Genomic DNA, 24,233 nt, shown 5'->3' with positions numbered 1-24,233 from the left:
CGATTGATATGGAGACTGTTTTCCACCGTTGACCAGAGAACTCTGATCTCAACCTCTCCCCGATTACCTGCCCAGCCCAGCAGTAGCGCCCCCTCACCACCATCAGCACTGGGTGGGAAAGAGAAAGTGGTATGCTGCATGTAAGGTTGCAGTTGGGCAGCAACCACTGCAGATCTTTTGCAGTCTCCTTGGAAACCTGTATGACATCCAATATGTTTCCTTGGTGCTGGGTCCACTAAAACTTCAGGTCACACTACAGAGCCCATGTATGTCACCTGGTGAAGTAGACAAGCAGAATGCAGTAGAGCAACAGTCCAAGAAACCACAGAGCTACTCTCACCGAGATCCAGAGCCGAGGCTGAAACATCGGGATCATAGCCCGAACTTTCGGGACTCAATGCGACAAAGGAAAGACCATCAACAGCACTGTGTCCAAGACAGCTCCTTCAAAAAGGAAGTGTAAGAAAGTGGCTCTGTATATACTGTTCCCAAATAGGTACAGTGTGCACAGAGTCCACTGACCCCAGAGGTTTGGCAGAGGCGAAAGTTAGATATACCCTTACTCTCTAAAGTGGTAGCTTGGTCGAGCAGTTGGGCAGTATCAGAGGACATTGTAAAGCATGTGTTGTACACACTCAGGCAGCAAATGGTCTCACACACTCAAGAACTGAACTCTAGGTCAATGGTTTGTATATAAAAATATATGGTTGTTTTATTTTAGAACCAACAATAAGCATCAACATATACTTTCTCAGAAGGAGATGGGCACCAAGATCCAGCACTGGGATCTCTCATGATAACAGGTGAGTAAATTAGTTTTCGTAATTCGGCTGATTTTAGATGAATATTTTAAAGTTTCAAAACTCGATACTTAGAAGAATTTCCAAGTGAAACCAGTCAATGTTACCCTATGGAAGAAAAGTGAGTTATCGGCTTTTGGGTAAGTACTCGACTGGCATAGTTAAGGTTCTGGGCATAGACTCAGGGGTTTCCCAGGGTCAGGTAAGCACAGTTGTTACACCCTCAGCGGCACAGGGGCAGCCGGGTGCAGAGTGACTTAGGCCCAATGTTATCCTATGGGAGCCAGGGGGCCTTTGGTTGGTGGCTGCTGGCTAGCAGGCCACGCGGATGTGGGAGTTGGGCTCCTGGTCACTTGCTCAGGGCAAATGGGGAAGTAGATTAGAGTGAGGTTGCACTGCCAGGGGCACTCGGGCAGCTGGGTGCAGGGTGCTTTTAAGCTGACGGGCACTCAATGGATTTCAATGGAGAAGCTCAAGGACGAACAAAGGCTGCAAGCTCGGGGACGAAGATTCTTCAGGTGCGACCACCACTTCGAGAGGTAAGTTGGGTAGTTGGTGGATAGGTAGGCACCCGGGAGTTGGGCTCAGGGGGCCGCAGGGCGCCGGGGTGCCTTTTGGCGTCGGGAAATCTTACCCTCTGCTGGTCGCGGTTGGGGGGTCCCTGGTTTTGAGGCTGCAGGCGGCGTCAGGAGCGTCGAGGTGGGTCCTTGGGTGCTGGATTCGGGGTCACAGTCGCCGGGGACGTTCTCATGGTCTTTGTTCACTCCAGCACAGGCCAGGCTTGACGGGTGCAGAAGTCGCGGTTCCTGGCTGATGCCAGGGGCTTGTTACTTGCTTTGAGCAATACCACTGCTCGTGGGAATCCCAGTTAGTTAGAGTCACAAGGCAGTCAGGTCCTCTGGGGTTTTTCAGGTTGCAGACCACTGGAGACGCCGGGGTTTAGCAGGAGCAGGTTTGAGGGTCGACAGGCCGGTAGGGCTGGGGCAAAATCAGTTGGTGTCTCCCTCTTGTTAGCAGCTGCACAGCAGTTCTTCCTGGTTCTTGATCTTCTTTCTTGTTTCGGAATCTGGATCTGAGGAAGGAAGGTTCAGGGTGCCCCTAAATACTAAATTTAGGGGCGTTACAGGTAGGTAAAGGACAGGGACCAATGGGTCCCCTCCCTGGGGTGGGTACACCCCCTATCCTGCCACTCTCCTGTGAGAGGGGGGCAGTAGCCTAGTCCTGATTGGGTAGGGCTTCCCATTTTCAAGATGGCGAGAGCCTGGAGATGTGCTTCACCTCGCCTACCCCACCTGAGGGGTGGGGTTGGCAGAGGCTGGCACACCCCCTTTCCTTCCTTCGGGTTTCTGGCCAGTCTTCCCGCCAGAGTGGGGGTCAGAACCGGTAGGGGCCAGTTGCTGAGTACAGATAGTGGCCTGGAGAAGCTCACAAAGGCGGCATGCCTTTGAAGCTTTCCCTGCCCATCCTGGGGGAGGAGACCTAGCACCTCGCCCAGGATGTGCATTGTTGCAGGCCCAGGAGAGCAGATGACTCTCTACACAGGGTTCCAGCAACATGTCCGCTGTGTGGCAGCCTAGGCAGCCCCTCAGACAAGACGTGGATTGTAGGTTAGGTTCAGGGGGCATCTCTAAGATGCCCTCTGTCGTGCATTGTACATTAAATGCTGCACTGCCATCAGTGTTTAATGTGCTGAAAAGTTTGATACCAAACTTCTCAGTCTTCAGTGGAGCCATCCTGGTGCTGTGGAGTTCGTGTTGACGATCTCCCAGCACCATATACTCTTAAATGGCAGCACTGCACTTGCAGTGCCCAGGAAGGACCTGGGTACTGTAGGGGCACAGGGTTCATGCACCTGTACCCACACCACTGGCATAGGGCACCCAGCTAGAGGGGTGGCTGATGTATGCCAGGGCAGTGTGAGTTGTGGGCATGGCACACAGGGATGTGTGCCATGTCGACTTTTTTTTTTGTTCTGCACCCAGACACTCAGCCTGCACGGGCAGTGTGTGTGTGTCAGGGTACAGGGCCTCTAAGGGTGGCACAATAAGTGCTGCAGCCCTTAGGGGCCTTCTCTGGTCATAAGGCCCTGGGTATCTAGTGTGCCATTTACCAGGGGCTGACATGTAGCCAGAGATGCCAATTGGGTTTAGGCTTCAACACAGTTTTAGGGAAGGAACATAGGCCCTGGGTACCTGATTGGCAGGAGCCCAGGGCACCCTCAGTCAAAGTACATCAGCAGTTCAGCAAAAAGTGGGGGCATACCATGCAAGAAAGATGGCACTTTCTCACAGGAAGCCTCTGCAAAAAAGTCAGATGTGACTGACTCATTCATCGAGAAACCCAACTAGGTCAGAAAGTTCGCTGTTGTTGTCTGGAGGTGGTCTATGACTGACTGTGGTGAGCCTATCTTGACAATACAGTTGCCACGGCAGGGGAAAACTTCTCTCAAGCCTCCGAATATAGGTGGTGACCGCCACCAACCCTTTTGTGAACACTGAGGGGTGCTGGTAAACTGAAAATGATCTTAGCTGACACTTAATTGCAGGCAAGGTCTGTGGGACAGCAGAATAGGCACATGAAAGTAACCGTTCTGCAGGTCAAAGGCTACCATCCAGTCGCCTGGTTCTAGGGTAGAAAGAACCTGAGCTAGTGTGAGCATTTAGAAATTGTCCTTCCAAATGAAGGCATTCAGAGGGTGAAGATCTAAAATAGGATGAAGGCCTCCTTCGGCACAAGGAAATGGCAGAAATAACACCTCAACGCTATTTCTGAGCCTGGCATCCTCTTCATAGGCCCTATGGACATTAGAGATTGCACCTCTTGCAATAAGATGGATAGATGCTTCTCTGAAAGCTGCTCTGATGTGTGAGTAAGCTGTGTTGGGTCACAAAGAAACATAGGTCATAGCCTTGCTGGACGACCTGGGGCACCCATCTGTCGGATGTGACAGATTGCCACAGTGGAAGAAAATGTTGGACCCAGCCTCCCACAGGATGGTTGTGCTCCACAGACAAACTAAAGCATCTTGGAGGCTAATGCCGCAGGGCAGGGGGACTAGGAAGGGCACTGTTATCAGCGACCTGTACGTTGCCCATCTGATCCCCGCCCACAACCACAAAAGGACCGGGGTGATAACGGGGGAGGGGGGACATGACACTGCCTCAACCACCAAACCGCTGGAGAAGAATTGGAAGAGCTGAAAATAATGAGGAACTGTCGAGCAGGGGTCAAAAGCTCAAAAGAACCCACTGTGGGCCAGCTTTCTGTGAAGCACTCTAGGGAAGAATCCGCTTTCTCACCAAAGATGCGGGATCCATAAGAAAGCAGAGCCATACGGAATGCCTGTACATCTCCAGAAAAACCTGTGGATCACATCCACCCAAGGCGACAGGGAACTGCCCTAGGGTTAACTGCTCACTACACACAATCAGTAATGTCCAGACCACTACAAATCACAGATCTAGCTGCATTCTGAATGGTTTGAGTCAAGGAACCCCTAAACTCTTCCAAGCTTGCTGGCAAGATATCGCTGGCCATGTCCCAGAGGGCGTGCGTGTAAGGGCTGAGTAGGCAAACTCCACTGACCTCAGGACTATGCTGGCCGAAGAAAGCATTTGTTTCCCGAATGCCTCAGTCCTTTTCTACTCCAAGTCAGGGGTGTCATGGGAAATTAATTAGGATTCACCTTGCTACTGGAAGCTTGGACCACAAACATTCAGGAGTACAATGCTTCCTAAAAAAAATCATAGTCGCAAGGTGCTGGTCTGTGATATTTGGTTATCTGCCTTTTCACTGTTGGACAAGAACAGGGCTTAGAAAAAGTTCCTTTAAGAGTATCAGATAGGGCTTTGTTGAACAGTAGTAAGGGCCCAGGACTCAGAGGAAACAGGCTCAGGTTAGACAATATCAGTAATAAAGTTTGTTTTTAACTTCCAAAGTGGATAGCTGTAGGCCCAGGATCTTACTTGCACATCTGATAAATACCATTATCGGTCCCACTGTAGATCCGCATATGCTACCAGGCATGTGTTACAAGCAGGATGCAGGCGGCCATGGGGACCAGCAGCCTCAGAGTCAGTCTCACCGAAATCCAGGATAGAGATTGAAATATCGGCATCATAATTTGAATATCCCGGACTAGCCGTTCAAGAGGATAAGCCTTAAACTGCACCATGCCCTGGCCAGCTCCAATGAAAGGGAGCGTCTAAGAGGAATCCAGGTGTGACTTCGACACGTTGATAGTGAATCCCAACAAATGCAGGAGGTATGTCGTAGTCTGGAGGTAGGAGACGACAGCCTGGGGCAAGCCCGGCTTCAACAGCAACTCGACAAGATAGGGGAAGACTGGCACTCCTGATCTCCGTAGACGAACTGCAACCACCACCATCACCCTGGTGAACACCAGAGTAGCGCGGGTAATGACAAAAGGGAGCACAGTAAGCTAAAAGCACTCATGGCCCACTGTGAACCGCAGGGAACGCCTGTGCACAGGCAGGATGGGAATGTGGTAATGTGTGTGTCCTGCAAGTCCAACACTACCATCCAGTCTCCCAGGTCTAAGACAACGAGGACTTGAGAGAGTGTGAGCATTTTGAACTTCAACTTCTTGAGTAAGAAACTGAGAGGGCGCAGGTCTAGGATAGGACGAAGGCCTTTGGCCTTCTTCAGCACCAAAATGTAGCAGGAATAGCAACCACAAACTACTTCTGGCGTCAGGACCCTCTCTATGACTCCCTTGGCCATGAGAGTCATCACTTTATGGTGGAGAATAAATAGGTGGTCCTCAGTCTTTCTGTCATGAGCAGGTGGTAATGAGGGAGGGGTGGTCCCGAAGGGGAGGGAGTAGCCCCTTCGGACGATCTACGAAACTCACCAGTCTGATGTTATAGACCGTCTATGGGGCAGGTGATTGCGGATTATGCCCTCCACTGGGTGCCCATGATGAGGGTGATGAGGGGCCATGGGAAGGCCAAAGGACCTGACCGCAGCCCTACTGTCCTTTAAGTGCTCCAATGCTGAATTAGTTTTGCCTACAAAGCGGCGACAGCCATCAAATGGCGTTTCCATAAGCGATGTTTGGGCAAGCCCAGAAAAGTCAGTCGTCCCCAACCAGGCATGGCTCAGTAAGGCCAATGTCTACAAAACTGCTCTGTCCAGTGAGTCGGTGGTCTCCAGTCCACATCGAATCTTGAACGTAGCTGTGCGTCTCTCGTCGGAAACTGCCCTGGAGAGTATGGCCTGGTCCTCCTCCGGGACAGTTGGCAGCACCTGAGCAACTGTATCCCAAAGAGAGTGGGGACTGCAGTGTCAGGCTGGTGCAAGAAAACGTCTTGCCTAAATTGTACAGCTTTTTGGATTCCCGATCCGGTGGTACGGTTGGGAATGCACCAGGATTTAAGTGGGAAGTGGAGGCTTGGAACTCAAAGCTCTCTGTGGTAGGGCGTTGCGTGAGAAAGTTGGGGTCCCCTGGGGCGGGGCGGCGGACAATCATCTTGTTCACAGGGTCCCATGTGTTGGGCTTGAACCAAAGAGTTCTGAGGGGGACACTCCCGGTTGAAGCTATTCTGTCAAGACTAGCACAAAGGGCAAGCTAAGGTCCAGGACCGCTGCTGAACTCCTCACCACCATTGCAAATGACGCTCCCGCCTCCGTAGCCACAGTACAGGGAGAAAGCCTGCGAGTATCTGGAGAGGTATCCAGTCCGCTGACGTCCACCAAATCCTAGCACCAGTCCATGTTTGCATTATAAGGCTGGTAGAACAATCACAGGAGTTATACCCGTAGACCCAACTGAGATTGGGTAAATACTGTGTAAATTCGACAATATCTCAACAGGATATATTGGAATTATTTAGAAAGGTATGTACAAGACATTACAAAGAACAAAAGAGAGGAGACTTAAGGTTGTTCTTTCAAAGCGCCAATAGGCGTCATATATTTAGAAGATCAAAAGAAATGCAGTGATAAGAGCACAACAGGGTATAAATACTCAGGCAACCCTTAGTGGAGAAGGTGTACAAAGTGCTTGTGCTGGTGAAACAACGGCGCTTGTGACAACGTGAACAAACCACAGCGGGTGGCGCAAAAGAAGCAATATATACAATGCAAGGTTCATCTAACAATTTACTCAATAGTATAATTGGTATTTTTCATTATTCCAATGAACCAGGTTTGTGTGCGCCAAGGGCGTTTAGGCTGGTGGATAGTGGTCGACGGCGTTTCGATCCTGTCAATTTAGGATCATCATCAGGACCTGGGTCGCCTAAATTGGGAGTGCTCTGTAAAAAACAATTTCCGGATCAGAGCGGCGGACAGGAGGAGAGAGGAGAGGAGAGTGAGGGGAAATGAAAAGGAAAGATAGGGAAGGGGGGCGGGGGCGGTGTAGTGGGAAAAAAGGGAAGAAAGGGGGGGGGGAAAGGGGGGAAAAACGAAAAGGAGAAAAAGAGAAAAGGAGAAAGCAGGGAGGGGGTAGTGGTAGGACAGGCAAGAACTGGAAGCCTACCTTGCGCATGGAGAGAAGGCACAGTTGAGAAAACGGGGTGTTCAGCTGTGGATAGATACCACAGTGACAGGTGAGAGGAGAATGCTCTTCCTCGGGGTTCGAAGGGAATTGAATTAACGAAACATCACAGGAAGGGCAATCGATTCAAGGGGAGGAACGGAATACGGCCTAGGGAATGAAAAGGCAGGAGGTTACCGGCTGTGCAACGCGGAGTGAAATTGGAGCGCACAAGGACCAGACGAAGCTTACCCGAAAGAAAGTGGAGCTGGAATCAGAGCTGCGGTCGCGGAGTTGATGCGGGATCAGCAGCGGAAAGGAATGAATCCGGAGCGGGTCGGTTCCCGCGGGGACGAGAGGAGCCACCAACGTGTGCAACCCTTGGACGATTAGTGACAGTGTGGTGGACCACAGTGCCTGCTATATGAGGGAGGAGTTGGCGTAACGCGGAGAAGCCGTCTATAGGACGCAAGGCACGGAAGGCGGGGTATGAGTCAGCGATCCGGTAACTAGGGGTGTGGGAAGGCAAGCCGGTTGCTATGGACGCTAGGCAATCCGGGAACGGCCGGAAGGAAAGGGAAGAGTTGAACGGGGCCGCCGGGGATCGAACCGGCAGAGTGAAGAGCGGGGAAAAGCGAGAAAGGCAGGAAAGAGGTCAGACAAGGAGGAGACATGGAGTGGAGTGCGTCAAGGCAGGGGAGGCTCAAGGAGGTCTGAGGGGGAGAAACAGAAAGGGGAAGGGGAGGCATAGGAGAAAGGAGATGAGGAGGAAAGAGGGGCAAATAGGGGGGGAAAAGGAGGGCAAACAAAGGGGGGGAGGGGGGTGGGGGAGAAAAAAGAAGGAAGGCGGGAAACCAAAGGGAGGGGACAATTTCAACCTTATGAACAATTCAATTGCGGTAAACAACAGTGTTATGAAGAACTGAGCATCAACAGACATATTGGAAGAAAAACCATAAAATTGTGGAAAAACAACAATGTTTTAAACATGGACTACCATTGCGGAGAATGGATTAAAGATATCTGGGTCTGTCAGATTTGTTCACGTTGTCACAAGCGCCGTTGTTTCACTAGCACGAGAACTTTGTACACCTTCTCCACTAAGGGTTGCCTGAGTATTTATACCCTGTTGTGCTCTTATCACTGCATTTCTTTTGATCTTCTAAATATATGACGCCTATTGGCGCTTTGAAAGAACAACCTTAAGTCTCCTCTCTTTTGTTCTTTGTAATGTCTTGTACATGCCTTTCTAAATAATTCCAATATATCCTGCTGCATTATAAGGCTGGCATTCTTCAGGGTCCAGCGAGCCCTTTCACACCTCCTAGAGTCATAGCCCAAAAGAATAGGGCTCAGGCTCTGGCCTTGAAAGCATGGCTCCCGTCTGCATCGGATGATGGCCCTCCAGCTCCGTGTAAGAGTTGGGGAACAGAATGGGGAAAGCACCGCAGGTGGGTGCCGGTATCTGGGAAGGTCGAGGTGGTAGTCCAGATCCTTCTGTGCCTCCAAGGAGCCTGACTGGTGCCAGAGTTGCTGGTGTGGATCCAGTAGGGGCCCCTACTGAACACACAGGCGCGCCAGAGGGAACGGGACACCTTGGACACCTAAATCCGAGATGCATAGCCTCATAAAATGCTCTTCATTGGGCTGGGTCATTCGTGCTCCCAGAAACTCGGGGAGGTGCGGAGACGGCCAAGGCGCTGGCTCTACCGTGGAGCCAGGCCTCAAATGTCCTCGCCCCCTAATCTTGACAACCAACGGACAAGGTGAAGTTGAAGATCTCTGACTTCTTCTTCTAGTGGTGGGACTTACCTGAATGGCCTGACAACTTTGAGTTTTATGAGGGTCTCGAACTCCGTAACTGGAGATTGAGGGATCGCTCCATCAAGGCCTTCAGGTTTATGGCATGGCAATCAGAGCAGGCCTTTGGATCGTGCTTGCGCTCGAGGCACCAAAGGCATACAAGATGAGGATCTGTCACCAACAAAGAGAGGTGACAGGAGCCGCAGGGCTTGAAGTCGGCCTTCCAAGATGACATCCCTACCAAACCACTATCAAAACCTCGAAAGGACTTGCCAAAGTCAAACAAAGTTTAGTCAAAAATTAACGAAGGGGTAGGTCTTTTCCGGATCTGCACTGACTGATGCAGAAAGAAAAGAAATGACGTCAGCATGCCGGGGTGGTGCCTATAAAGGCACCACATACGTCACTTCCAGTATGGACAATACCAGGCAGAGCCAAACGAAGCCAACCTACCGGCATGGGGGGGGGGGGGTTGCCTTGCCTTGCCTCCAACGGGTCTGACACGTATTGCACCAAGCAACAAACATCCCAAAGGGCTCTGCACACACATACTTCATGAAAGTGAGTTTGGCTACGAGGATGACAACGACCTGAGGAGGAAGATCAAAGGAAATCAACTGCCGCTGGTCAATTTCCACGCATGAAGGTGTTGGTTGCATAGGCTGAGGTGCAAGACCCTGCCCTGCTCCTGCAACAGAAGATCCTGCTGAAGGGGCAGTCCGATCGGAGGACAGATGATCAAGCCCAGAGTTCTGGGTACTACATTCTCTTGGCCCAATCCAGGGCACTAGGATGTTCTTGAGAACTCAGACCAAGAGAGGTAGTAGTGACAAGGCATATAGGAGTCCCTTGCTCCACTCCAGGCAGAATGAGTCTCAGAGAAAGAGCCTTCTTGGAAACTCCAACGTTCAAAGTGCTGATATTGTGCATTCTTCGCGGTGGCGAAGGGATGGAGCCAGGGTTCTACCCATTGTTAGAAGATGAACTGTACCATTCTCCGGGAATAAACTGCCATTCGGGATCCTCTAAGCATCGCTGGCTGAGTTTGTCCATCTTGGCCTTTACAGATCCCACCAGGTGGTGCACCACCACACAAGTCCCCTGATGATTCAAGCAGTTCCACTGACACACAGCGGTTGTGTTGTCCATGAGATCCTGCTCCAGACGTCTCTTGATGGATGATGGGTAGGCTTTTTAAGGCTAAGCAAATTGCCCCCAACTACGGCAACTTGAGGTGGAGGCAGGTCTCTGGCAGAGACTAGAGTCCTCTAATATCCCTTTCTCCCTGATGACTTCCCCAACCCAACAGCGACTTGCCTATAACTACTAGCGTAATCTTCCGCTGTACCAACTGTGGTCAAGCAGTCACCACTGTAGGTTTTTTGCAGTCTCTTCTGACACTTGGATGGAATCTGACAAGTCCCCATGGTGCTGAGCCCAGAGACTTTAGATTGAGCTACAACGCTTGAATGTTCCGTCTGGCATGGTCAAGGAGCCGGAGGCCAGTAGGCCAAGAAGCCTTACAGCCAACCTCACTTACCCAGGATAGAGGTTGAAACAGCTGGATTGTAGCGCGAATGTCCTGGACTCGTTGGTCTGACAGTCTGGGATAACGTGCATAAAGAGGAGCCTCTGTGAAGGAGTCAGAAGTGACTTCGGCAGTTGGATTGAGAAACACACTGATGTCAAGAAGTTCACTTCCGTCTGGAGGCAGTCTGACCGTGACAGGTTGTTGTTCAATATCCATTTGTCACGGTGGGGGAAGACTGGTACCCCGACCTTCGTAGGTGGGCAGTGACCGCCACCATGTCCTTTGTGAACACCTCAGGGGCACTGATGAGCCCCAAAAGGGAGCACAGCAAACAAACGGTCTGTAGCTGATCTTGAACCACAGGAAGTGTCTGTGGGCCTGCACTAGGGAGATTCAAAGTAAGTGTCCTGCAGGTCCACTACCACCATTCAATCTGCGGGATCCAGGGCATGGAGAATCTGGGTCAGGGTGAGCATGTTGAATTTGTCCATGCACACGAAGGTATTGAGAAAATGAAGAACTGGAATAGGATGGATGTCTCCATCCTTTGGCACAAGGGAGTAACGGGAAGCATCCAGTCCCAACTTCTGAAGTTGGCACCCTATTGTGAGAAGTTGGCTTGATATATGCTGTCCACTAGTTATAGTGGGCACCCTGTATCAGTCCAAACAACCCCTTATGGCGAATAGGTTAAAGACAACCTTTATTGAAAGCTATCCTAGGGGTAGCTATGGAGAGCAGCCTTCAGCGAAGAAATGAAGGAATGTAAAGCAGCTTGTTTTACAAGTCTATAATCAATTGAATGATCAAATGAAAGGATAAACACACCAGGTATATATTTAAAATATATGTATTTAAGATAAAACACACCCCTCTAGTCTCTTTATGAGACTGGAGTTCGAAGTACTTAAATTACAAGTTAGCAATCAACAGTAATAGCACAAATACACGTTTGAGCCCTAGGGGCATACCAAACCATATACCAATAAAGTGGTATAAGAACCACGACTGAACTAGACACTAGGCCTAGAGCATTGTTGGGACCCCAACGAACCACCAAAAGTAGTGACACAGAGGACCCACGGGGGCCGTGTGCAGTGTGTAAACACAGCCGAGGGTTCCCATTAGCTTCTATGGGCAATGTCGCGGAAGGACATTTAAAGATTAGGGACACTTAGAAATGAGACAGGACCAAACCCTTTTAGACTTAGGAAGTTCTAGGGCTAGCACCCACGGCAGCACCGGAGTACTCGTGTTACCTCACCCAGGGAAGCCGGGTGCATAGGTGTCTTTTGGTGTCGGGTCGTGTCGTCGATTTCAATGGAAGCTGGCGAAGAAGTGCTGCTGCTGTGAAGAGGAGAAGTGTCCGAAGCGATCCAAGCCTGGATCTAGGATGGAAGGAACCTGAAAGCAGTGGGGACAGAGTCTGGGTCACTTACCAGTGACCAAGGGCACGATTGACCAATGCCCACAGATGTCGGGTGCTTCAGGTGAGTTGACGGGTGTCTTGATTCTTCAGCCACGAGGTCCAGGAGGCGCCGATGACTACCAGGAGCTGGATTCGAGCTGTCCCACGAAGTCTGTCGAGTGCTGCGGTGTCGGCGACCAGATTGGACCCAACAAGTCTTGGCAACGGCAAGTCACTTGGAATCCGAGAAAGGACGGCGGTGCAGACCAGCAAGGTCTGGGGGACTCACCCAGCGAGGTTAAGTCGGGGCATGTCTGGAGCAACCAGGAAAGCCCAATCAGAAGAGGAGTTGCCTTCGTGGGGACCTACTAGCCAACGGGCTAGCGATCGCGAAGGAGCCTCGAGCGGTCGCAGTGGAAACTGGCTCATGGGTCACTCGTGGAGTGGAGGTCAGAAATCTTCGGTGCAGGGCGTGCTCAAGGCTGGGGCTACTCGGAGCCCAAAGAACAACTTCGAGGAAGACCAGAAAGGTGATGGTGCTGCAAAAGTTCACGGTGTCCAGGGGTCACGGTTCCACGTCACCCACGATAGCCACGGGCCTCAGCTTTGCTGTGGATTCAGGGTAGCCTCGGGGAAGTCTGGAAATCCACCTCTGGTGATGCAAAGACTTCGGCGTCTGGTGGGAACATCAGCGATGCAGACCGGTCAGTTGCTTCTTTGGTGCCTGCCAAGCAGGGGAGTCACTCCTTGACTCCAAGGGAGATTTCTTCAGTCTTCTAGTTAAAGTAGAACGTTGAAGGTCCAGGATATATACTGCAGAGTTTCGTCCAGGGTAATCTAAAGTCGCAAGGACTGGGTTCCCATACTTATACAAAGTTTGGGGGTTGGACATACTCTAGGGACCCACCTATGGGAGGGTTTGGAAAGAGGGGTGGTTACACCCATTTCCTTTGTCCAGTTTCACGCCAGAGCAGGGGCAGGTAGCCCCTGCAACCTGTTTGAACTGGACTATGCACAGGGATACCAAGTGTGCCCCCAGTGCAGGACTTCAAAGCACCAGAGAGTGCTCCAGCCCAGCTCCAATACACATCTGCCTGTCTGGGGAGGTGGTTACACCTCCCTGGGACAGGAAACCTATTGTCCAGACCTCCCCTGCCGGAGTTTCGATCAGCAGCAGGAGGCACGTGTCTGTGGCAGAGGCATCCATTTTGTGATGCCAGGGCTGTAGAAAGTCCTACCGGGTTAGACCCGTGTGAACATGTCTCTCCCTCTAGAAGGGTGGAATGCTACCCCCGCCACCAGAACTGGCGGGGGGGGGGGGGGAAGGTAGTATTCCAAAGCGTTTGACACCAAACACGACATGGTTCCGTGCAGCCATCCCAAAGTTAGCATTTACCCCGAGGTTATAATGCACTTGAGAGTATATGGTCAGGCTGCACCACAAACAGCATCAGAGGAGGTAATCCGAACGCTGCAGAGGGGCTCTGCTTATGCAGGGGCACCCTCTCACATAAAAACCAAGCACTCTGCCTTCAGGTTTCTTAAGGCCTGCCACAGGAGTGACTTATAGGTTTTATATGTGTGTGCAACGGTAGTGATATAGGTAGCCTATACCACAGTAAAGGGTGCAAGCACCACCTTACCCAGGCTGCAGTAGCAGACCTGTGGTGTCATTTTGGAGTGCTTCCCAGGGGTGGCATAATACATGCTTCAGCCCCTGGTAGGCTTCTGAAGTACCTATGCCCTAGGTACATAGTATACCATATACTAGGGGCTTATAAGGCACTCCAGAATCCAATTAGAAATGTACCTAATGTACATGGAAACCATTTTAGAGAGGAAGCAGCTAGGCTGGGTTCCTGATTAGCAGGGCCACAGCCAGACTAAGGTCGAAAATCAGTGAAACACCAGCAAAAAGTGGGGGTACCCATGTGAAGCAGATCCTACTCTCCTACACCTATATATGGTTACTTTGGCCATAAAAGCCTGCAGTTCCTGGCACAAAACAGAATATGTTCCTCAAGAAGTTGTCTGATATAGGTGGCAGATGCCCTGGGTCAAAAAGGAATAAGAGGGCATAGCCCAGTTGAACAATCTGCAGGGCCTATTCAGATGGAATTTGTTACCACATGTGCAACAAGTGGCTGGTACTGCCTCCTACCGGACTGGCTGAGTGTTGTTAAGAGCACACTAAAGTGGCTTGAGGTGGTGGCCAGAGGGCTGCAGGATTGGGATAAGTGCTGCCCTTGATGCCTGTTGAGTTCATTGCCCGACTTCAAAGGGTGGAGCATGACGTTGATAAGCCAAGCCCTGGCAAACTCCTGAAAAAGGTAAAATTGTTGGGGAGGGCTGCCTGACTGGAACTGAAAGATCAAGCCATGCCTCGGCTCTCCTTAAAACACTTTAAGGGGGAATCTGCCTTTTCTCTAAACAGGCAGAAGCTGTTAAAAGGCATGTCCATTAAGGACGCCTGGACATTCCAGAAAAACCCCTGGACCTTATCCAAGCATGTCGGCAGAGCACCACCCTCATTCCCATAGCCCTTCCCATAAAATTTGCAATGTCTATGCCCTAACAAATGCAGAATAAGGCTGCATTCCGACCAATGTGAACTAATGTAAACTATTACATTGTCACAGTGTGGAGGCGAATCAGAGGGGAAAAAGGAAACTGATATTAAGAAAAATTGAATCCCATTATATAATACTGTTAGACACCTACAATCCGAGGGGGTCTGAACATGGAGGTAGCAATGCGGTGGACAATTAATTTAAAGCAATAAAATAACTGTTGAAGTATCAGAAGAATATATGGGACTTAGGCTGTGTAAACACCAAGTGTTTAGGATATTTCCTTTACACTGGCAAACATAGATGTGAAGTAACACACCTAAACAAAGGGTAATTAAGTCATTACATGATGTCTGGATAGAGCTAATAGAAGTAAAACTATCCCACCTATCCATTCTGTGTGTGTGTGTGTGTTGGGGGGGGGGGGAGAAGGGGGTAGGGGTAATTTGATATCTGTGAATGTTAAAGTTTTGGACGGTACATCTCCAAACCACTTATGAAAACAACATTCTGAACTTCATTCAAGGGCAATGATGTGCTATCAAATAACCACAGAGGCCCATAAAAAGTTCCTGGAAAATAGTATTAAAAAGCAAAACTGAAAATGTTAATTCCGCATTTTTATAAAACAAACATAGCAATCTTGAAAAAGTGATATTACCTGGCTTGTTTCTGTCATATTCATTGGGGCTATGAACAAGAGCCATGTAAGGGCTAAAAGGCTGGCTACTAAATAAATTGTCACAGTGCAACCTGTGGCAAAGTTTTTCCAGGAGACGTAGAACAAATGATGCACTATTTACTGATGGCAGATTGAAAGAGTGTTTCTCCCCATCAAATGTGGCTGTGGAGGAAGAAAAAAAAGGTATTAAGTTCACTTATACAACTACTAATTTTATGTCAACGTCGGGACCAGATTCCTGAGATTCTAGTGTAAAAGGCAAAACAGGTTGGGGAGATAAAGTAAGATGCTTCCAGCTGTAACTTTTGCATGGAATACAAAAAGAATTCGGAATTACAAAGTATTGTACCTTAACTCTCTATGAATTATCCAATCCACTTCATATTATTGCAGAATAGCTGTGAATAACATCCAACACATAATACTGCTCAAAGACCACTGCTAGACAAAATGACACCAGCAAAAGAGTACCTGCACCAAATCTAAATATTCCAGTATAGTACACAATCCTGCGTCCCTTTTAAGGATATGCTTATGTTTCAACATTTTAAAGCAGGACTAGTCATTTACCAACTACTATTTTTTCATGGATTACCTATTATACTGAAGATTACTGTTTCATTAAATAAAAAAGGACAAACACCAGTGTCCAGGCGGAATTACTGAATTTGAAAATGTTTGTTTTGACGTCTGGTTACCAGGTGGTGCTAACATGACTCAAGGGGGGGGGAGCTGCATGAGATACAAGGCACATTCTCCAAGGGTGAGGTCACTGTAGCCGTTGCTACCGTGGAGCTGCAACTGCAACTGCCGTAACCGCCTGGCGACCGTTAGCAGCCTCCCTGGTATCAGACTTCACCTAAGTCTATTAGTGTTCAACCCCAGTTCGCCTGTTCCCAGTGTCCTGGTTTACTTTGCTGGCCTTCCAGGTCTGGCAGCCCGGGCTTCACATAGCGCTTTTCACTGCACCGACTGGCGGTACAAGCTGGTGAGGTTGGGGAATCGGTGGTTACGGGCACTGCAGTAGCGGCAACAGGCTGGGCTACCTACGGCTGGTAATGGCTGGCTGCTGACAGCAGACGGTGAAATAGTGAAACTGTGCAGAAGATCCCTCCACATCTTTGAGCAATCAGGAGCAACCAGGAAAGGCTGGAGTGGGTCAGGAGGAGGAGGTGAGGCACAACATGTTAGGTGTAATACTGTACTGCAAGCTGCAGGTGCACAGAGGCGACTGTCCCAGGCGATGGTGCAGCTTGCTCACCGTGTCATTCGCCCATTTACTATCTCCACTCAGGGCTCGAAAAATCTAAACATTATTATTAGACCTGCATGTCTAGTGACCTAAAAAATCTACTAACTGTAATGCACTTGACGAACAAGTTACTTACCTTCGGTAACAATATATCTGTAAGAAGCATAGATTAGTTAGGGATTCCTCACCTTAGAATTACCCCCAGGCATCAGACTGTATCCAGCGAATTTTTCTTCAGCAGTACCCCTGCGCGTCGGTAGGTGGTGTCGGTCGACTCCGCATTCGTCGTTGGCGTCGTGTTTGGGGGAATGATATCGCGGTATCAGTTCTTTACACAACAGTCCACCCCAGAAGCGCAGAGCCATGCAAGACACTGACCACTGGTGCACAAAACTAGGGCCCTGAAAGGGAGCCCCTTACCCTAGAAGTCAGTTCGCAGAACGGGGAGGATGGGTGGGGCAGTGAGGAATCCATAACTAATCTATGTCTCTTACAGATGAACAAGTTACTTACCTTCGGTAACGATGTATCTGTAAGAAACATTAGTTAGTTAGATTCCTCACCTTAGAATATCCCCAGGCGTCAGGCTGGATCCGGAAAGATTTTTGTAGCAATACCCCTTGCGCGTCCGTCGTTGGCGTCGTGCGCCGGAGTGACGTCGGAGTACTTAGACGCCTCCCTCGCGCGCTGACGTCAGTTCTTGTACATAGCTTTCCACGCCAGGAACGCAGAGCCATGCAAGAGACCGACACTGGTGCCAAAAAGTCTAGGGCCCTGAACAGGATGACCTTAACCCTAGATGTCGGTTCGCAGAGCGGGGAGGATGGGTGGGTCGGTGAGGAATCTAACTAACTAATGTTTCTTACATCGTTACCGAAGGTAAGTAACTTGTTCATCTGAAAGAAACACGTTAGTTAGATTCCTCACCTTAGAATAGATACCCCAGCAATACCAACCCCGGTGGAGGGTCTGCGAACCAAGATCCCACCAGAAAGTCCTGGAGAACAGAACGGCCAAAGAAGCCATCTCTCCGGACTTGGCTGTCCAGGCAATAGTGCTTGGCGAACGTGTGCAGTGAGGCCCACGTCGTCGCCTGACAGATGTCCTGCAAGGGAACACTCCGTCCCAAGGCAGTAGTCGCCGCCGTGGCCCAGGTGGAATGGGCTCTCAGCCAAACAGGAGGGTCCTTTTTCGCCAAGGAGTAACAAACCTTTATACAAAAGACGACCCACCGTGAGATGGTCCGCTTGTGTACGGCTCTCCCCTTCTTAGCACCTACGTATCCAACAAAAAGTTGGTCGTCCACCCGGAACTGTCTGGTGCGGTCCAAATAAAAGGACAGCGCACGTTTGGGGTCCAGACGGTGTAGCCTCTCTTCCTCTTTCGAAGGATACGGAGGCGGAAAGAAGGTGGGCAAAGTGACCGATTGCCCGATGTGAAAGGGGGTCACCACTTTCGGAAGAAAAGAAGGACGAGTCCGGAGGACAACCTTGTCCGGATGAACACAAAGAAAGGGAGGCTTAGATGACTGAGCCTGGAGCTCACTCACCCGTCTAGCCGAGGTGATAGCTACCAGGAAAGCAGTCTTAAGAGTCAGAAGACGAAGTGGACAATTGTGAAGGGGCTCAAAGGGAGCGCACATCAGAAAGGTCAAGACAAGATTCAAATCCCACTGAAGCATTACGAAGGGGACAGGAAGAAACATGTGAGTAATGCCTTTAAGAAAACGCGAAACAACAGGGGACTTGAAAAGAGAAGGCTGATCAGGAAGCCGTAAGAAAGCAGAGAGTGCAGAAAGATAACCTTTCAAGGTGTCCAGAGCAGAGCCCTGCTGGGCCAAAGAAAGAAGAAAGAGTAGAACCTCAGAAAGAGGGGCGGAAAGGGGATCCACAGCCTTTGCTGTGCACCATGCCACAAATTTGTTCCACCTGCAGGCGTATACCGATTTTATGGAGGGACGCCTGGCTGCCAGAATCACATCACAGACTTCAGGAGGCAAATCAAATGGCATCAACTGTCGCCGCTCAATCTCCACGCATGGAGGTGGAGACTGGACAGGTTCGGGTGGAGGACCGTCCCCTGCTGCTGCGACAGAAGGTCCTCCTGAAGAGGCAGTCGTATCGGAGGATCGATTGACATACTGAGTAGCTCGGGATACCAGTACCTTCGTGCCCAATCCGGAGCCACTAAGATGACTTGGGCCCGGTCGCGCCTGATCTTCAGCACTCTGGACAGAAGTGGTATGGGCGGAAAGGCGTACAACAGACCGCAACTCCACTCGTGACGAAAAGCGTCTCCGAGCGAGTGCCGCCTTGGAAATTCCAACGCGCAGAACTGCTGACATTGCGCGTTCTCTTCGGTGGCGAATAGATCTAACCAAGGCTCTCCCCACTGCAGAAAGAGACCTTGCGCCACATCCGAGTTCAGAAGCCATTCGGGATCCATCATGCACTGGCGGATGAGTTTGTCTGCTCTGGCGTTCAGAGAGCCCGCCAGATGTTGAACCACCAGGATGATGCCCTGGTGTTCCAGCCATGCCCAGAGGCGCAGAGCCTCCTGACAAAGGGTCCACGACCCCACCCCGCCCTGTTTGTTGCAATACCACATGGCGGTGGTGTTGTCCGTGAACACCTGCACGACACTTTCCCGGACAGAGGGAAGGAAGGCTTTCAGTGCAAGCCGGATCGCTCTCAGCTCCAACAAGTTGATATGGAGTTGAGACTCCGCCGGAGACCGGAGGCCTCTGATCTCCGCCTCTCCCATATAGCACCCCCATCCCAGGAGGGACGCGTCCGTCACTACTACGTGCTCCGGTTGGGGTAGGGAGAGGCATCTGCCCCTGACCCAATCGCGGTCCGTGAGCCACCACTGCAACTGTTTTGCAGTGCCCTCCGAGATCAAGACATGGTCGGACAGGTTGCCTCGATGCTGGGCCCACTGAAACTTCAGGTCCCACTGCAGAGCCCGCATTCGCCACCTGCCGTAATGCACCAACAGGATGCAGGAGGCCATCAGCCCCAGAAGCCGCAGCACCAACCTGACCGAAACCCAGGATAGAGGCCGAAAGATGGGAATCAGAGCCTGAATATCCCGGACCCGCTGTTTCGGAGGATAAGCCCAGAACTGCGCCGAATCGAGAACCGCTCCGATAAAGAGGAGCTTCTGGGAGGGTCTCAGGTGTGACTTCGGCACGTTGATGGAGAACCCCAGCAAATGCAGGAGGTCGGCCGTAGTCTGGAGGAGGGAGACGACTTGCTGGGGCGAGCCCGCCTTCAACAGCCAGTTGTCGAGATAGGGGAAGACTGGAACCCCCGATCTGCGCAGATGAGCTGCGACCACCGCAATCACTTTCGTGAACACCCGAGGGGCACTGGTGAGGCCGAAGGGGAGCACGGTGAACTGAAAGTGCTCCTGACCCACCGTGAACCACTGGTAACGCCGGTGGGCCGGCAGGACGGGGGATGTGAAAATAGGCGTCCTGCATGTCCAACGCTACCATCCAGTCTCCAGGGTCGAGGGCAGCCAGAACCTGAGCTAAAGTTAGCATCTTGAACCGTTCCTTCCGGAGGAAGGCGTTGACGCTCTTGAGGTCCAAGATAAGGCGTAGGCCCCCTTTGCCCTTCTTGGGAACCAGAAAGTAGTGGGAATAGCAACCACGGCCTACTTCTGGACCAGGAACGCGCTCAACGGCCTCTTTGGCCAAGAGGGCCGTAACTTCCTCCCACAGAAGATTCAAGTGATCCTCCGATATACGGTGGCACTGCGGTGGCATGGCTGGAGGGGTCGTCTCGAAGGGGAGGGAGTAGCCCCTTCGGACGATTTGCAGCACCCACCTGTCCGAAGTGATGGATCGCCAGTGGAGCAGGTGATGGCGAACTCTGCCGCCCACTGGCATGGAATGGGCTTGAAAGCTCCGACTAGGAGGGCTTTGAGGCAGATGCTGCCGGGGTGGATGTGGACTGACCGGCACGTTGTCCTCCAGTACCGCCACGGCGGAATCCACGTCCGCGTGCAGGTTGGTTCTGCGGCCGGTGGCTAGGCAGACGTGAGGAGGCACCCCTTCCTTGGCCACGAAAGGGGCGAAAGGCGGAAGTTTGCGGCCGTGGGGCCGAGAGACCCAAGGACCTGGCCATAGCCCGGGAGTCCTTAAAACGAGCCAGCGCACTATCCGCCTTCTCACCAAAAAGGCGAGTGCCATCAAAGAGCATATCCATGAGGGTACTCTGGACATCCCCCGAAAAAGACGTGGACCGCAGCCAGGCGTGGCGCCGGAGCGCCACCGTGGTGGAAATGGCCCTACCCAGCGAGTCCGTGCTGTCTAGTCCACACCGTATGGCATGTCATGCTGCATCTCGCCCGTCAGAAGCGCCTGGGAGAGACAAGTCCGGGCCTCCTCCGGACACAGGGGCAGCACGTCCTCCACCGTATCCCATAGAGAGTGGGATAAACGGTCCAAGAGGCAAGCAGTGTTCAAAGACCGCAGGCCCAAACTAAGGGAAGAGAACAGCTTCTTTCCGAACTGTTCCAGCCTCTTGGATTCCCGATCCGGAGGGGCGGACGGGAAGGAGGATTGGGAAGTGGAGGCCTGGATAACCAGACTCACGGGGGTGGGGTGTTGTGACAGGAAACTGGGGCCGCCCGGTGCAGGGCGGTGGCGCCGGGCCACGTTCCGATCCACAGGAGGAACTGGCGGTGGGGACGACGGTGGCAGCATCTCCCGACCCCGCTTGGCGCCATTACTGATCAAAATTGCATCGCTGTGTTTATTTTAAATTTAGAAGTCTCTTGAGCTGAAACTCTTTTAAAAAATTTGGTCACCTTTTTTTGTATCTTACTTTAATGGTAGTGACCACATGAGGTTGCACTCACTGAGGGGCTAGGTGCTTTAGTATTGTTCCAGAGCTTGAACTGTGCCTGCACGCCCGTTCCGACCCAGCAGCCAATCCCGGGTGCGGAGGGCGGGGCAGAGCCAGGCCCACACAGGAAGGCGAGCGGTTAGCGCTCTAGCTCTTCTACATTCGAGGGCTATTTAGCCACTCGTCGCCTCTAGCGCGCAGTGTGGCGCCTACTCCTGCACCTAAGACGAGTCGAAGACCAGCCCGTCTGCGCCCGTCCGTGACAGGTCGGGGCTAGGGGCAGGGGGCTATGGAGGATTATACATCCAGCTCAGAGATACCTCCTAGCAGCAGGATAACATACACCTCTCAGGTATTAATAGAGATTGGCACACATGTTCCTAGGGTATGCACACATGAGGTGGGAACCAACCTAGAGGGCCCGTTTGCCTGTCGGGGATGTCATGTGCAGTTTAATATTCCCACTGAAGTTAGGCAACACTTGGAGCAACCCCGGATTTGGCGCTACAAGTACAACATATTACATCGACAAACAATCCTATGTGCAATTTACCATTGGGGAGTAAGAACTTGCTGTGTAACATTCGTTCATTAGCCAAACATGCCACTGAGGTATGGGACCTTATATCATCTGAGGAACCAGATTGATGTTTCCTAACAGAAACATGGCTCAAGCCTCACTCAATCCCGGCCATTACCTTGGGTATACCGATAGGCTACAAAATAACCAGGCTGGATCGCCCAAATAAAACAGGTGGGGGGGTAGCTATCGTATACAAACAAGAAATGAACGTCATTATTATCGAGGAACTTTGCACACCTCAGATAGAATTATTGATTTTTAAAATCAATTCAGCATCTAAGGAACACAGGAAGGGAGCTTTGGTGTACCGCCCCCCTGGTCCATGCGAGAACTTTTCTGTTCTTCTCATTGAGGCTTTAGCCCCTCATGTGCAAGAGAAACCTGATTTTCTTCTTGTAGGGGACTTTAATGTCCACAGTGAGTTAGGTAACTGTACGGAGGCAAAAACTTACTTACGGACTTAGACTTACTGGGACTAAAAAAGATCAATCATGGGCAAACTCATCAAGCAGGCCATACTTTGGACTTAGTCATGTCCAATTCGCCCTTGATCAAATGTATGCCACCTACTCAAGTGGACTGGACGGACCACTTCATCCTTAAATTTTACACCTTTGCTAACTACAAACCCCGGGCTGGACAGATTGCGCTAGCCAGCACAAGGAGACCCTGGCACAAACTCACTTCGGAGGGTTTTAGGGAAAAATATAAGGAACCCATAGCTAATAACCCTGCAGATGATATCACAATTGAATTAAATATGTTTGAGGAAGCGGTTGCCGAGGCTATACATGCTACCATTCCTCTGAGAGTGTTTAAACCTCGTGTAGCACATAAGCAAGAGAGTCTGGTTTTCCGATGAATTAAGATCCCTTAAACTAAATACAAGAAAACTAGAAAAGATATGGAGATCATCGCGGAGGACTGAAGACAAGGAACACCATAGGATCTCACTTAAGACATATCACAAGCCCATTCGTGCTGCACGGAAAAACTATATTGCAGCACAATTATCAGCAGCTGGTAAAAACTCGAAAGTGCTATATCAAATCTTACAAACTTTCATCAAGCCAGCAGCCTGTGAAACGGCAGAAATAGCATCCCAAGAACTCTGCGACGAGATCTCACTATTCTTTACAAGGAAGATAGATGGGATCTATGACAAAATAATGTATTCCAACAGAACTGCCATAGCAGATAACATCCCTCCACTGACTACAGGAGTCCATTCTCACTCCGCCCTGTGCCTCACTGATTTCCCTCCCATATCTATAGAGGAGGTAATTTCATTAATCATGCAAATAAAGAGTGGTTGTCCTTTGGATACCATCCCTGCACGTATCATGCCTATGTTGGCTAACAATCTAGGTCCGGGAATTCAGCGATTAGTCAATCTGTCCCTGAGTACAGGGGAGGTTCCCCTAGACTGGAAACGGGCACTGGTAAGACCTTTGAGGAAAAACAATGCCATTCCCTGGACAGAACTGTCTAATTTGAGACCTATCTCTCTTCTTCCCTTTTTGGGTAAACTAATTGAGAAGTTTGTAAACCGCCACCTGTCTACTTACATCGAAAAAGCAGGGGGGCTGGATTCTTCCCAGTCAGGGTTTAGGCCTAGACACAGCACCGAGACCACCATGCTGTCTGTCGCAGACGATCTACATATGTTCCAGGATAGGGGTTATTCCGTTATCCTGGTGCTGTTGGATCAGTCTGCGGCGTTTGACACCTTGTCGCACAACATCCTGACCTCCAGGCTAGCTGACATTGGCCTGGAAGATAAGGCGCTGGCTTGGCTGAGGAGTTTCCTAACAGATCGTACCCAAAGTGTCACCTTGGGTACATATCTGTCAGAGGAGGTGGGGATCTCTAAAGGGGTGCCACAGGGCTCTTGTTTGAGCCCCACTCTTTTTAACATCTATGTGGCCCCCTTGGCCAACATCATGAGATCCCATGGGTTCATCCCGGTGTCGTACGCGGATGATACCCAACTCCTCTTTCCATTTAAAACCCTCACTACAGAGATCAGGAACTCTTTTGCCCAGGGAATGAAAGCAGTGGCACACTGGATGGCGTCCAACTATTTGCAATGTAATGTTGCTAAAACAGAGGTGATGTTATTCGTTGAGGCCAAACTCCTGTGGACTCCGGACTGGTGGCCTCAAGATCTTGGGCCAGTCCCTGAGCCTAAACTGGTAGTGAAGGACTTGGGTGTCAGGCTGGACCAGGAGCTTTCCTTAAAACAACAT

The 24,233-nt window shown here is 50.8% G+C and overlaps 1 protein-coding gene across 4 annotated transcripts in view; it reads right to left on the bottom strand.

Annotated features, from left to right (window-relative positions):
* The window catches only part of SCML2 (Scm polycomb group protein like 2), a 752,432-nt gene that overhangs the window by 208,373 nt on the left and 519,826 nt on the right, over positions 1–24,233 (bottom strand). For 3 of the 4 annotated variants that reach the window (XM_085622654.1, XM_085622655.1, XM_085622656.1), the window contains one exon: positions 15,273–15,455. The exons of the other annotated variant lie outside the window; for it this stretch is intronic. In XM_085622654.1, coding sequence (XP_085478780.1) covers positions 15,273–15,455 — 183 coding nt within the window. The remainder of the gene's footprint in view (positions 1–15,272; positions 15,456–24,233) is intronic. 4 annotated transcript variants of the gene reach the window in all.

The sequence above is a fragment of the Triturus cristatus genome, chromosome 8 (assembly GCF_964204655.1).
Source record: "Triturus cristatus chromosome 8, aTriCri1.1, whole genome shotgun sequence".
Classification (NCBI taxonomy): Eukaryota; Metazoa; Chordata; class Amphibia; order Caudata; family Salamandridae; genus Triturus; species Triturus cristatus.
Note: the sequence above shows the minus strand (reverse complement) of the source record. Positions and strands in the feature narration are given on the sequence as shown.